Here is a 14,275-nt window from a genome sequence, read left to right as displayed (position 1 = left end):
GGAGAACATGTAACCATGCTTAAATACTTACCGCCATACCAAATCATCGAGACGGGACCGTGTATCTACAGTGACGGCGAAAACAATGTGGCGGTCACCATTTGCAAAATAATCTACACAGTAACGAGAAACGTGGCCTATGCCAAATAACTTTGTGTATATTATTGCGAACGTTATCATGCACAGCTTACAACGTATCGTGGGTTATGTCGATATTCTACCCGTTACGTATACACGCACACGTAGCTTACAACCACCTCACATGCTTACAATCATTTGAACTAACTGTATTGTGTGTGTATGATATACGAACGACACAACTCACCTTCCCGACGGCTAGTACTATTAGAATAGTAAAATGCGCCACGCGGTAATAACCACCTGCAGGCTGAAACAATACTGAAAAATTGCGATCGTACCGCACTGGCCACCAATAACATACAGAGAGGCAGCAGCAAGAACTCAGATGACTACAGAACGTTAAAATCCCACTTGAAGTGCACTACATTTGACGATGCAATGATTTATTTATTGTGTGACGACCGCCCACCAAAATGCCTGCTGCGTACCGGAGTTGCGTGGCAAACTTTGTCTATTCTAGTACGCTGTAATTTCCGTGTCTATTTCGCAGTGCATTGTTATTCTCCAAGTATAGAATTCTAACAAAACAACTACAACAAAATCAAATGCATTTTATAGAGATTAGGTGTATTTCATGATAAATGGATTGATCCTTAAAACACCGGATATCAGGTGTCGCGTGAATGTTGAAGTAGTACAAATAATAGAACATAACTACGTCGACGTCCTTGTTTTTATTACTTGCTTATCCTTTATATATTATATTATTAGGAATTAAAAACTAGTTAATGCTTCTTGACTAATCTGAATGCACCATTGCATGACTTTATAGAACCCCAAAAGTTCTGTTCCTGGGCCTGGCTCGTTTTCACGAGCCAAATATCATTGTTCTCATAAATTGTACTAGGACTTTTATTTTCACCAATTGTTCTCATAAATAGTTACGTGACATCAAAAACATAATACCGACTAAGTTTCATTGTGCTAAGAAGAAAGCTCAGAGAATGCGTTCGAACTCGGAGCTCAGACAAACTGCACATTGAGCTATCTGGAACTCGATCTCGATCATCGGCTTAGCCTGAAAAGTTGGCGTAGGTGGCGCACTGGACTGCGAACCCTACGCCAACTTATCAGGCTATCATTGGCTTTTCGTCTATTTCACTGCATGATTTTTCGTGCTAGATCATGAATATTCATAAACTGATAAGCAGATCATGCGTATGCGGTCAATCTACCTTAAAGGGTGGTGGTCGTCGTGTCACGCATGCGCAAGATATGAAAAAAGATGGCGACTTTGCGCAGACCAGCGAGTACACACTTTAGACGTTACCAAGCTTTAACAAGGTAATTTATTTGGTGATTGGAAGGTTATCGAATGAGTCAATTAGTTCAAGTTCAAGTTCACGTCGTGCCTCGGTCAAAACTCGCACTTACTATTAGAAGAAACATTGGATTGTGATAAAATCAATGTGTATCAATGTAAATGCCGCACTTGGGCGACAACCACCGTCCCTTTAATTCAGTATGCAAATTGATAAGAACAATGACAACAAACTGAATTCCGAAAGTCCAACGCTCACGCACACGCGTACTCGTAAGGCTTTCATGCATTGTGTAACCACTTTTATAGCATATTCCACTTTAAAATAAGGATATTGCTCTCTTCACCATAGCAAATTGCGTGCAAAACGGTTTACTTGACTCACTGAAGGCTTCAAAAAAGGATAAGATTTTCCGTGAAATATATTTGTGTAAATGGCTACGGTGGGTTTCAAATCAGATACTGTAAAGTCTTCGTATTCTGTCTCGTCTTAGATATAAATTCCGACCCGAGTCTGCGATTTGGTTGAGCCAATTTTCCACAACAGCATTGCTCATCAAGGGTATAAACCAAAAGGTAAATTGCCACATCGTCCTTTTGATCAATTTTGAGGTTGGTTTAAAAACATGAATGTTTTACATTCCTTCAAGCAAACGACTTCAGTTTAAAGCCCCGTGACCGGCAAACTATCAATAAAAAAAAAAACAATAAGGGGGAGGGGTGTCATGCGGAATGAAAATTCCGCCAGACAAACTAACCCCTTTCGGTTAATTTCCAGACGCTGATTTCAAAATTACTAATCATTTGCCAAATCCAGCATTTCATCAAATGTATCTAATGGCATGATTGTTACTAGTTGTTAATATCGACAATTTGGAGAGGTACATTTTGTTGGAATTCGAAATATACGCACTCAGACTCAGAGTTTATGACATGAAACCTACCTCATACTGCATTTTATCGTAGTCAAGTAAACCCGATGAACATTATTTCACAACTGTGGTATTTTTTATGAGCAAACTCAACGTAAGTACAGCATAAACGGAAATAATACTCAAGGTTTTTCAGGTGTACACCTCGGTTAATTACAGCCATGAAAAGCTTACCGAATCTGTTTAATCGATGCCAAAGCAATACATTGTGTGATACATCCGAGTTAAATCGACACATTGGAAACTGTCTCCAAGATGAATCACTACACATGTTATGGGTTGTCATTCTACTGATGATGCAAACATTATACACTGATATAGTTCGTGTTAGTATTATTTTTCACTCTTGAAGCAATATATTTCTGTCATATATGTTATTTATTATTATGTGCATAATAAAATAATCAAATCCTTATATTTATCATGATTGTGATGATATATTGTACTTTATATACAAAATTAGTGCGTTTCAGCTGTATACTAGTATATCCTACAATAAGTTATAATTGCATGTGTGAGTACTAATTTTCTTCCTATTTTTTTTTAAAATAATTTAAATTTATATTGTGAAGGAACAGAGCAACAATCTTAAAGATTTTCCAAAGCAGAGAAACAAAAGCATATTGCTGGATAATGCAGAAGTTGCTAAGTCTTAGTTATTATAAATAACAGAATTTTAAAAAATACGCCTAGTACTACCTAAAACATATTCCATTTGTAGTAACAGTGTCCATTAGTTGTAATATGTAAATGAAACATGGCTTGAGTCGAGAATCCAGTGTATATGAAATTTTATTTTGAATTGAAAGACTCACAGGAAGATGTGTAACATTTTTTTTTCTGTACAAAAACTGCAAGAGAAGATGGGTGAAACGCAACTGCGGCAAAGATGGTATGTGAACATGAAGCAGGACGACGGAACAAATTCTTATCATCAGTGACCAATCTCAAGTTACGGTCTGTTCCACACACTTCCACGATACAGATTTAAAATTGCAAATTTTCATAGTCGGAGGTATCTAATCGCAAATTTTCATAGTCGGAGGTATCTAATCGCAGATTGTATGTGCAATAAATGTTGAGTTGCTGGAAAAATAAAATATTTCATCATAGGAAGAAACTCATGGTTAAGAAAGCAAGGAATGTTATGGAAAAATATTACATGGCTTTATGATGTCACTGTTACTTAGTCTGCATGATATGTGATAAACACTATTCATGTGTTCAACTCATTATCACCACTGTGGGTAATAACTTTTAGTTGTTCATTTAAACATTGACCGATGGGCGACCGAATCAAATCAACAACGTCCGCTGTTTACGCAACAGAAGCACATCGCCACTAGAGGGCGCGGTTCATAAGACATTTGTTTTAGACGCAAGCTTGTTGGTCCTGTGAGAAAACATTTCGTCTCGATTTTCATTTTTAACATAACACTTTGCTCTGTTAAGTTTGTATTATATTTTACTAAACATTGCACTATGCCAGAGTACGATGTGAAGCAGTCCATCTACAGAAAAGGACTGTGGGTGTATGCAGTAATTTAGTCAAACAAGCTGTACTGGATGTACTCAAACATTTACGGTGAGTACGCCGCGGTCAAATTCATATTACTATATTCTCGGGAGCGGACATCCGGGCATTTTCACCGCATGGCAACCATCACGGTGAAAACAAAGGCCGAAAAATTTAAGAAAACGGTACTTTGGGGTGGTTGAACAGCGTAACAAAATTACTGCGTGTGTAACGCATATAAATTTGACTGTTCAGGATTACTTCAAAGTTGAGTTCCTGTTGTTTTCTTGAATTTTCACCGGCTCTTCGCTCGGCGTACCGCGTCCCTCAGCAGCTCGTGCAGAGCCCATGGAAATGCATGTACTGTGATGCTCGACTTAGCAACGTAGAACGTCTTATGACGTAGCTCCGCTCCCGAGAATTGCCAACTTGAAAGCTAGTACCACTCCCCCCCCCCCCCCACTCAGGATCCATAGGGGGCCGCATGCGCATTCCCATTTTCTCGGGAAAGGGGGTACTTTTTGACGATCTGTCTCGGGAACATTTTCCCGAGAAAATCGTAGAAAAGGGGGTATTTTTTGCTTGTTTTCCCGAGATTCTCAAAATAGGGGGTGTATTTCAAAACGCTTCCCGGGATATACAAAAAAGGGGGGTTTAAAAGGAGTTCTAGACTGAAAAGTTCCCTAGATAGGGGGTGAAATTCATCGGAAAAGCCCGTGAAAAGAAGGGGTTAAATTTTCTTCTTTTCCCTAGATAGGGGGGGGGGGTCAAAAAAAATGAGGGAACAAGCATAGCCCCCCCCCCCCTAAATATAGGGAGTGGGGGGGCGGGGTACCACTGAGCGGTACGGTTGATGGCTCACTGTTGACTTCATATAATTGGCTAGCATGATACTGTTTTTTTTTTTTCTACTTGTACAACTATATTATTCCAAACTTAACGATTTAGGTACCCGACTCATTGTAATTATGCGTGAATTAAACTTTTGTTTTACGTTAAATTACGATGAAATATTACGCTAAATTGTCTTTTAGCGCAGCGTATGTATATACGATTCCTTGCAATGTCGCCACCAACGACATACTTCAGATGCTTCGCTGTTTTTATCAGTAGTGTACAGACAAATAGAAGACACACCCGGTTTGCAAAAAGATTGAATTGCACTGAATATTCAAGACATAGGTTAATTTTAAACAGGTCGTATCTTTTGGGTCAGGGCCATCTCTCTCTTGTATTTTCCTATTACATGAAATCTCACAATATCACGCGTTAAAGAACGAGACCCATCATGGCGGTGTGACGAAGAAGTTGTTGTGATACGTGTTACATAGCTCGACCGATTTTCTGCCAATATTTATCTCAAAAAGGTATATTATTTTGTTTATGGTACTATTGCATACACATACTTTGAAATGATCGGGTGAAGCTGAGATATTTCGCGTATATGTCGATATCGTCAACCTTGTACCAAAGTCGTCTGCGTGGCACACCACCGAACTAGTTGAAGTTGAAGGCGCGTGCGCAAAGTTATTTATATTATTGTTTACCGATTTAAGTCCAGAAATCACAGAATGTGCGTATTTGACCTGTACGTTCTATCACAATTGTGTACATTTGCCTGCAATAGTGGTGAAAAGTCAGCAAGAAACTTTCCCCGAAATGAAATTATATCCAAAGCGGGAAATGTAGTATGCGCAATTCTGCCGTGGTCGTATTTCCTCAGTTTTGTGCATTTTGGGGATGCGTTCAACTTTTATACGGTCCACCTCAAATTTTGTCTTTAGATATTAATGAAGAAACGGGCTTAGATTTATCAACCAGTTATTCGTCGGCATTTTCCTTGTGTTTTTTTTTTCCTGGACAAAAAAATCTAGAAATTTAAGCTTAGCTATTTATACATATACTAGTTTATAGTTATGTTATTGATAATTTTGCTACAATAATAAATAACTATAGTGCCTTGTCAGCATTGGTTACCCAGAATGCCTCTGCTACTCTTCTTCCAAACATAAGATATACTGTAAAATTTGTATTAAAAGCCGCAGCTTCTATTAAAATGGTTCAATGCAACAGAGTGAGAAATGGTGAATTTTGGGGTCTCAATTGTTCGAAAAGAATAGGTGCGGCTTCTATTAGGGACGCGGCTTCTAATACAGATTTTACGGTACATGGTAAATATTTGGTCACAGCAATAACATTGATTTGATTCAGTATCACCTTATGAATTGTTTTAGTGGGGACCTATTTAAACAGAACTTAAACAATTTCAACCTTGAAATAATTAGTTTCGTTCTGGAGCAGTACATATCGTTGGGTAACATAAATCTCAGAAACTCTGCAACTCTGGTTGAAAAAATGTATTACCTTGTTCCTATTGTCTGCATTGTATTATCTGTACCGAGCAAGGTTTCTACAACTATACTAACAGTTTTTACAACGATGACTCACTTGATATATCAACGGGGTAACTATTAGTGACTGAAATTTTATTTTTGTATCAGTAAAATTATGTCCATCTTAAAAACTCTCTGCAACTGTAGATTGGCTATCTTTAACCCTCAAATTTTCAGGAAAAAATCATAATGAGCAGAAATTAAAAAAGAAATTTTTTTGTTTGTTAATTTTTATATTTATTTTCTGTATTTCTGTGGTAGCTATTATAGACAGATATATTGCATTGATTCGTCGTAGTTTATGAAATAATAACTAAACCTTATCTGGTCAAGTCACTGTAGTAGCGCATGTGACTGGCAGGATAAGGGTTTATTGTGGTTTTACGAATATTATATTAAATATTTGAATTCGCACACACCTGTGAAATTTAAATGTTTATTGTGTATTTCCCCAAATTTGGGAACATTCATTTCTAATATACATGTATTTTAAGCTTTCAGAATAGAACTTTAATGAAATGACTGAAAATATACGGTACATATACGGTATACATTTCATGAAAAAGAAACATTAAAGTTGTATCACTTTTCATCGTCTGCTGTAAGCATCATGAGAGCTTTATATTTTGTACAGAATCCTGAAAAATATTTTAGAAGTATCTCCTAAAATAGTATTGTTGCCTTGAGAGATTACAGCAATGAAACCTATATGTTTGTTTTAGTGATTAGGAACAAGCTAGCTTCCCACAATGCATTGCGGGTGACAGTTTGTGATTCACAATTTGAATCAAAATGAATGCAAGCTATGATTGTTAGTTTTCTGAAATTTTGTTTGTCTTAATTTTTCTCTTCTTGGACCTATATTTAATGCAGACAAACTACTTTGACTGATGATACAGGGTGTTGGAAGAATATAAAAATGACTCACAAACTATCATCTAGACCGTATATGTGTACACAAAATTAACTTACTTCTCAAGGTTCTAACAGTCATGCTTAATATTCAGACATCGTTCAATACAAAATATTTTATTCTTTGGTTTGCTATAAAATGTGCAAAAACATTTCATTTTAATCGTGAACTAATATTTCACAACACTAGATTGATTCTGTATGAATTATACATGAGTTGTCTTACCACAGCATCCTGAATACTGTTAACCAGAATATTGTGTTGTACTGTCAACAGTTTCCAACATTTTCCAAATAATGATGGTTGTAAAGAATAAAATGCCTGTTTTAAAAGTAAAATTTAAAGTTGCTATACCACAAAGATGCTAAACACTAATCATAAAAGAAGTTATGGAAATCCTTAGCAACTTAGACTATTATCAAGAGTATTTTTATCATGTTTTCAGTCATAATCTTTTTTATTTTTTATTAGAGGCCATGAAATATCAAATGATTTGATGTAAATGTTTCTTTCATAATGCTCTTTGTATGTGACTGTCACCCAACGTTTATCACTGACTTTTTTCACTCAAGATTTTACCCTAATTTTGTATTATTTTCAAAACAAAATTTTTAAATATGGTCATAATTTTTAAAAAAATGCATGGTTCTACAAAATTTCAATTTCTCTATCTTTTTTGGTTGTCTTAATGTAGCATTGAAACTTCAGAAACAGAATGAGGCATGTGTAACCATTACAGCACCAAGCTTCTGATAACTTTGGAATTCTTAGCCTGAAGAAGGAAATGTAAAATGCAAAGGTGATGGTAGGCAGGGATCTCGCCAGCCCAACGTGAGTGCCGGTCGGTCATGAATATTAATGAGCTATATGAAAAATTAATTAGCAATGAATATTAATGAGTTCGGTCGCAGTGCAAATATTTTTGGAATTAAACCATTATGTTTCACAATTTAGACGAGTTTGAATTTAAAAATTAAATATATTCGAAATGCGAATGCTGCAGACTAAAAACAGAAACAAATAAATTATTGTTGCAATATTAATTTTTATTGTAAAAAGTAAAATAAAACGCATTTGAAATGTTTCAGTCAGGAATATGTTCACGATCTTATTTACTCCAAATACATTCTCCTTCAAAAAATGAATCATGTAATTATTTGGAGTATTGTCGTAATTTATTATTCGTACCGTCAACTTCTAAAATGTATATATTCACTTCAATGAACGAACAAATAAAACTTCCGAACTTTCAAAGTTACGACGTTACATAACTTTGCGATGTTATACACCGATTATACCAATAATTCCTCTTACTCGGTCATGATGCCAAGCAAAAAAATGTTACTTCGTTTTTTTGATATGAAATGAAAGTAAAATTTGACTTTGTTTTATCGGGAGTAGATATTTTTTGATCACTCGATCGCTTCAGTAAAAAACACAGCCCGCCATGATGTTTGTGACGTATTAGTTGACCGGCATGTGTTCTTTGATCCGATGGGTCAATAATTCCATTAACCAATCAAAATGATGCATGCCGGTAGAATCCGAAGTTTTTAGAATGGTAGTGATCATAAAAATTACATTACGGAAGTGATGTTGTAGCATGATGTGTTGACATCAATTTCAGTTGAAAACTGCATGATGGTTTTTGAAAGAAGTGATTAGCAATTTTTAAAAGGTAAAATAGGTCTTGAAAGAAGAGCTTTTACATGAATCGCAATGATAACAGTTTACCAAATCACGCAATAAACACGTTGATTTTTTTCTTGAGTAGCGTAAACTGTCAGATCGTGAACTCCGCTTTGACCATGTTATATTGAGATGAAATTGATTTTGAATGTCTATCGCAGAAAGTATTTACTTACAAACAAAGAGGTGCTAATTTCACAAAATTGACTAGCCGCTACAGATCGTGCGACAAGGTCTATTGTTTCCAAATTATAATCCACAACTGGCCGGATGCGTGTCGGTCGGTACATAATTATAATAACAATCAGACAATAGTACTGGTCAGAATCATTTACGTGGTGGTCGCTAATTTTGAGTGCCGGTCGGGCTGACCAACGCTGACCAGCGTGGCGAGATCCCTGTTTGCAGGTTATTTTGAATGCATGTGCACAAGCATCTTTAATATTGCCTTGAACAAAAATTAGTTCTGGGCTTCCACTGAGAATGAATTTACTTTTAGTCTTTTTGCTAATTTCATAGCAAATTCATACATGCATACACATGGTAAACAGGGAGAATGTAGTATGTATTCTTCAGATTCATATATCAAAGTGAAATATATGATAACATTTATTCTATACACTTGCAGTATGTTTTTTGGATTTTTAATTCTCTTTCCTGTGAATGGTGACATGTTTTGAATAGTTTCTCAGAATAACTCAAAAAGTAACAGATTTTATTGTAGCCAAATCCTAATGAAAACTGCCAATGGTGACCAGTGAAAGGTTACTGGAAGCCCTTTTACTGCTATGTTTACTGTTTTTATTTTACAATAAATTATTCCGTATTCTGAAAACAGCGACTTATAGATTCACTTCTGTGCGTGTGTCAGTCCTTGTGATCGTGCATTCCCACTTTTATCTCTGACACGTACAAACATGGCATATTGATCATGATACACATGTGTGCATTTGTTTCACGATCTGAATCAAATCGGTGGCCATTTTAATAGCTCATGAATGTTGATGGATTCTGTCCAAACTTCATATATAATGCATTGTGGGTCTTTGTTTTGCAAATTGGTTTCATAATGGTTGCCTGGTGGCCATAATGTTTTGAAGGATGCTTTTTAAGACTTCATACATATATTATACCATTGTTGACTGGCAGCAATTTTATTGCTGAAATGCACCAAAATCAAGCATTTCAGTATTATGGGAAATTTTGTTTTATGACATTCACAAATTACATTCAAACATTACCCATACATGCCACATAAAGGATTCAAGATAGTAGACTGGCACAAATTTTCATTGTTAATGTTACAATTTATGCTATTAACGTGACTAGATCTAGTATTTAAATTCCAAACACATATGCAATTTTAATTTTTGTATTTGTTCCAATATCAAAATGCATTTCCCAAATAAAATTATTTAAACATGCTAAAAAATATACCTATGTTACCTTTTAAATTTCTTAAAAAATGTCACATACCAAAGTTATATTTTTTTCAACAAAATTTGGCAGATTTGATGACTTTTTTTTTTTTAACTCAGTAATGTGGCATGCAGTTTGAACTTGTAGGCTACTCTTCATGTGTTTAAGTAAATACCCGCCAATACATGTTTGCAGAAAAAAAAAAACAATTTAACACTTTGTGTGCTTCCCTCTCTTTACAGCCAACTTCATAATGGAAACACCAGCTATATCAACTCCAGTATTCTCAAATGATGTGACTGCATCTGGACAGGTTCTGTCAGCATCCAAAGAATTCCTGTATCTGGCATCAAAAAAGATGTTTGACATATTTCTGGTGGAGATGTATAAATGTAAGCTGTGTACTGTTAGTTTTAGTAGTGTTATGCGTGATAGCATCATCAATCATTTCAAAACTAAACACCAGGAAGTGTGGGATTCTGCTGTAGGCTCTGATGAGCAAGTCATCAACATTTCACTTTTAACTCTCAAAAAGGCTAGCATTGGAAGTAACAATATCAATAAGTCATCATCTTTCAGTGATGAGCTACAAGAACCAACACCAGTTACTGGAAAGTTACCATTGCATGAGAGTTCTACAAAGGACAATTCACCAAATGCATCCACAGATGGGAAAAGAAAGAGGAAGACCAGCTGTCCAAAGAAACATATCGATCCAAATAAAGTGCAGGTTGTGGAAGAGTTAACTGGTGGTCGATGGCTGAGGGACTGGAAAGTAACCAAAACAATAAAACTTGAAAATACTTTTGATGGCAGTGATGATGAAGATTATGACAAAGGATGTGTAAGTGACATCAAAACAGATATACCATTTCTGCAAACCATACCTACACAAGGCACAAATATTGTTCAAAGTTGCAGTGAAAACAGACTACAACAGCATCATCGAGCCACGGAAGAAAAATGTGCAGGTCCAGCAAGTCCCCTCTGGGATAAAATGTCAATGCGATTTTTCTGTAAGTCTTGCAATGTGAAATTCGCTGACCAACTTGGTATGACGAAACACATCACAGATGTGCACCAAAGTGGTATGTTTCAGTGTCCTTTCTGCGAGAAGTTGATTGCCTTTGCTGATCAGCTTGAGCGACACTCGTATAAATGCAAACTAAAGAAAAAGAAGCTAGAAAAAGAGCAGAAACAATTGCAGAAGACAACTGAAACGCATAAATGCCCTAAAACTTGTAAGGATAAGTCTGCGTTGAGGGATCATGTAACTGTAAATGCTGCATCTAGAAACTTTATTTGTGAGGTATGCGGCAAAGACTATAAAAACCAGAGAAGTTTACTCAAACACCGAGAAGTTCACAGAGGAAAAATGTTCTCGTGCCAAGAGTGCAACTACAAAGCTCCCATCAAAAGTTACATAGAAGTGCATGTTAGACGTAGCCACACACAAAAGCCAGTTTATAAATGCGATTTGTGTAACTTTCAAACATTATTTAAACAGAACTTTGATAAACATATCACTGTGACTCACTCCAGTGAAAGGAGGTTTATGTGCGATAAATGCCCTCGGGTTTACAAAGATAAAAGTCACCTGATGCAACATATGCACTGCCATGATGGCAAGGAACATAAATGTCCACAGTGCAACTATGTAGGAACAACTGCATTGAGACTCAAGGCTCATGAGAAAATTCACTTGCCAAAAGAAATGTGGAGAAAAAAATGCCCATACTGCAACTGGAGAGGAACTCTTAAGAGCGCCCTCATAAGACACATGCGAAACCACACTGGTGAGAGACCATTCAAATGTGAAGACTGTGGACTTGGATACATTGAAAAATATGGACTTACAAAGCACATACGGAATAAACATCCAGGAACATATATTCCCAATATCACAAATGGATCTCAAGTAGAAGTTGAGCAGACAATATCCAAGCGTGAAACATGTACCGATTTTCCTCAAAATGTGGTGCAGTGCTATGATGGAATTTGATGTGATATATATTTCTCCTGGAAAAAACACTATGTGCTATAAAATTTCACATAGCCTTTTATTTTTGATGTACAGCCCACTCATTCCTTTTTTTATTACAGGTATACACTTATCCCTTTTACATATCCATTATGATCACTATCACTTGGAACATTTTGCAAAAATATCATTATGTATATTTTATTTCTGGGGAACTGACTTTTTTTTTTGTCACTTGCATGGACATCAGTTTCAAACTGAGACAGGTTATGTGAAAGTATCAATATCAACTGAGTGACTGCAGTGTGTCAAGACTGCAATAATTCATATCTATATCAACTGAGTGACTGCAGTGTCTCAGCACTGCACTGAAAAAGGACAATATCAACTGAGTGACTGCAGTGTCTCAGGGCTGCACTGAAATAGACAATATCAACTGAAAGTCTGCAGTGTCTCAGGGCTGCACTGAAAAAGGACAATATCAACTGAGTGACTGCAGTGTCTCAGGGCTGCACTGAAATAGACAATATCAACTGAAAGTCTGCAGTGTCTCAGGGCTGCAATGATTCAAATCTATATGAAAATTCAAACGTGAAGTTTGTTTGTAATTCTGGAAATCAAAGGCAATCCTGAATTTCTTCATCACTGGTGGGTGGGCTTCAAAACAATACTCAAGTCAAACATGAAAGAGATAATTTTTGATATTGCTTTCTTTGGTAAGAAGTTCTCACCATATCCCAAAATATGGTTGTCACAAATCATTAAGATAATCATTTCTATTCATTTTTTATGGAAATGCTTTAACTTAGCTTTTTATGAAAACTGAAATTTGTCTAGGCAGTTTTAAGGGCAAAAAATGTTTTATGACATGTATCAAAATCAATAATTATTTGACACTTTTGAAATATGGTAAATTTTTCGCCCTATTTATAAGGTTGAATGCCCAGGATCTACCTTAATATTGCTATTCATTGTTAATGTTCAGCAAATATCAGTTTTATTTGAGGTTATCTGTAATGTGTGTTCACAAATAAAAGTATTAATGCTATGATATATAACCTTCATGACCTTCATGTCATGTTAATAGTAGATTATGGGGTTATTCTATTGATAGCCTGACATGATCAGCGATAGTTATTGTGCCCTCGCCAACCAATTATTGATAGTCTGATGTGGTTGGTGATAATTATTCCATCCTCACCAATGGATCTACTTGGACACAAACTAGTTTGTGTTCAAGTAAATCTGTAGGTGAGGACACAATAAATATTGCTTACCATGTCAGTCTATTTTGATGAGTAATGTGATATATCCTGGTACCGGTATATCAATTGAGCATGGGTACATTACATTACATCACATCATGACTTCTGTTATATACATATAAGCACATGTTATATACATATAAGCACATGGGTTTAACATGCAACCGAGCCATATTCATTTTGGATGCCATAATTTGTTGTCACCACAATTTTATGCAACATTTTGTTCATTTTTATGTATTTTTGTACAATTTCTTTGTTAATTTTGGATCAAATAGACATTTTATGTTTGCTACAGGTGGATTGCAAAAAAAATTTGTTGTATTAAACATTCTGTCAAGCTTCCATAATATAAAAATAATAATGTATAATCAAGCTCCCCTGGACACAATCATTGTAACAAAGGGGTGCTGGGTGGTAAAAATCATGTATACAATCAGAATACATTTTGCTTTTTTTTTCAATTTTATTTTTACCCATGTGACTTGTGTGATATCTTGAAGATGAAAATTCAAATTATGGTTGTAAATATGGCTGAATATCATTTGACATTCTCGTCTATTTTCCTAAATTACAACTGTCGATGAGCCCTGTTCTGAATAGTGTTGCAGATGGTGCCTATAACTGGTAGATTTTGTGGGCAATGCTTCTCTGTGAAAAACTGTTTTCAATCAGATTTCAATGTAGAACTTTTACTAAAATGGAAAATAATTGCATCATAGAAGCATTCTATGGTCCGTGGCTGATGACTGCCAAGTGAATTTC

At 35.8% G+C, this 14,275-nt stretch overlaps 1 protein-coding gene across 1 annotated transcript; it reads left to right on the top strand.

Annotated features, from left to right (window-relative positions):
- The first annotated feature begins 5,127 nt into the window (after positions 1–5,127).
- LOC102806682 (zinc finger protein 711-like) lies at positions 5,128–13,979 on the top strand. The gene is made up of 2 exons (XM_006811134.3): positions 5,128–5,217; positions 10,507–13,979. The coding sequence occupies exon 2, from the start codon at positions 10,518–10,520 to the stop codon at positions 12,264–12,266; it is 1,749 nt and encodes a 582-aa protein (XP_006811197.1). The 5' UTR covers positions 5,128–5,217; positions 10,507–10,517; the 3' UTR covers positions 12,267–13,979.
- Positions 13,980–14,275: the final 296 nt, after the last annotated feature.

Source organism: Saccoglossus kowalevskii, chromosome 3 (genome assembly GCF_978046115.1).
Source record: "Saccoglossus kowalevskii chromosome 3, keSacKowa6.1, whole genome shotgun sequence".
Taxonomy (NCBI): domain Eukaryota; kingdom Metazoa; phylum Hemichordata; class Enteropneusta; family Harrimaniidae; genus Saccoglossus; species Saccoglossus kowalevskii.
Note: the sequence above shows the minus strand (reverse complement) of the source record. Positions and strands in the feature narration are given on the sequence as shown.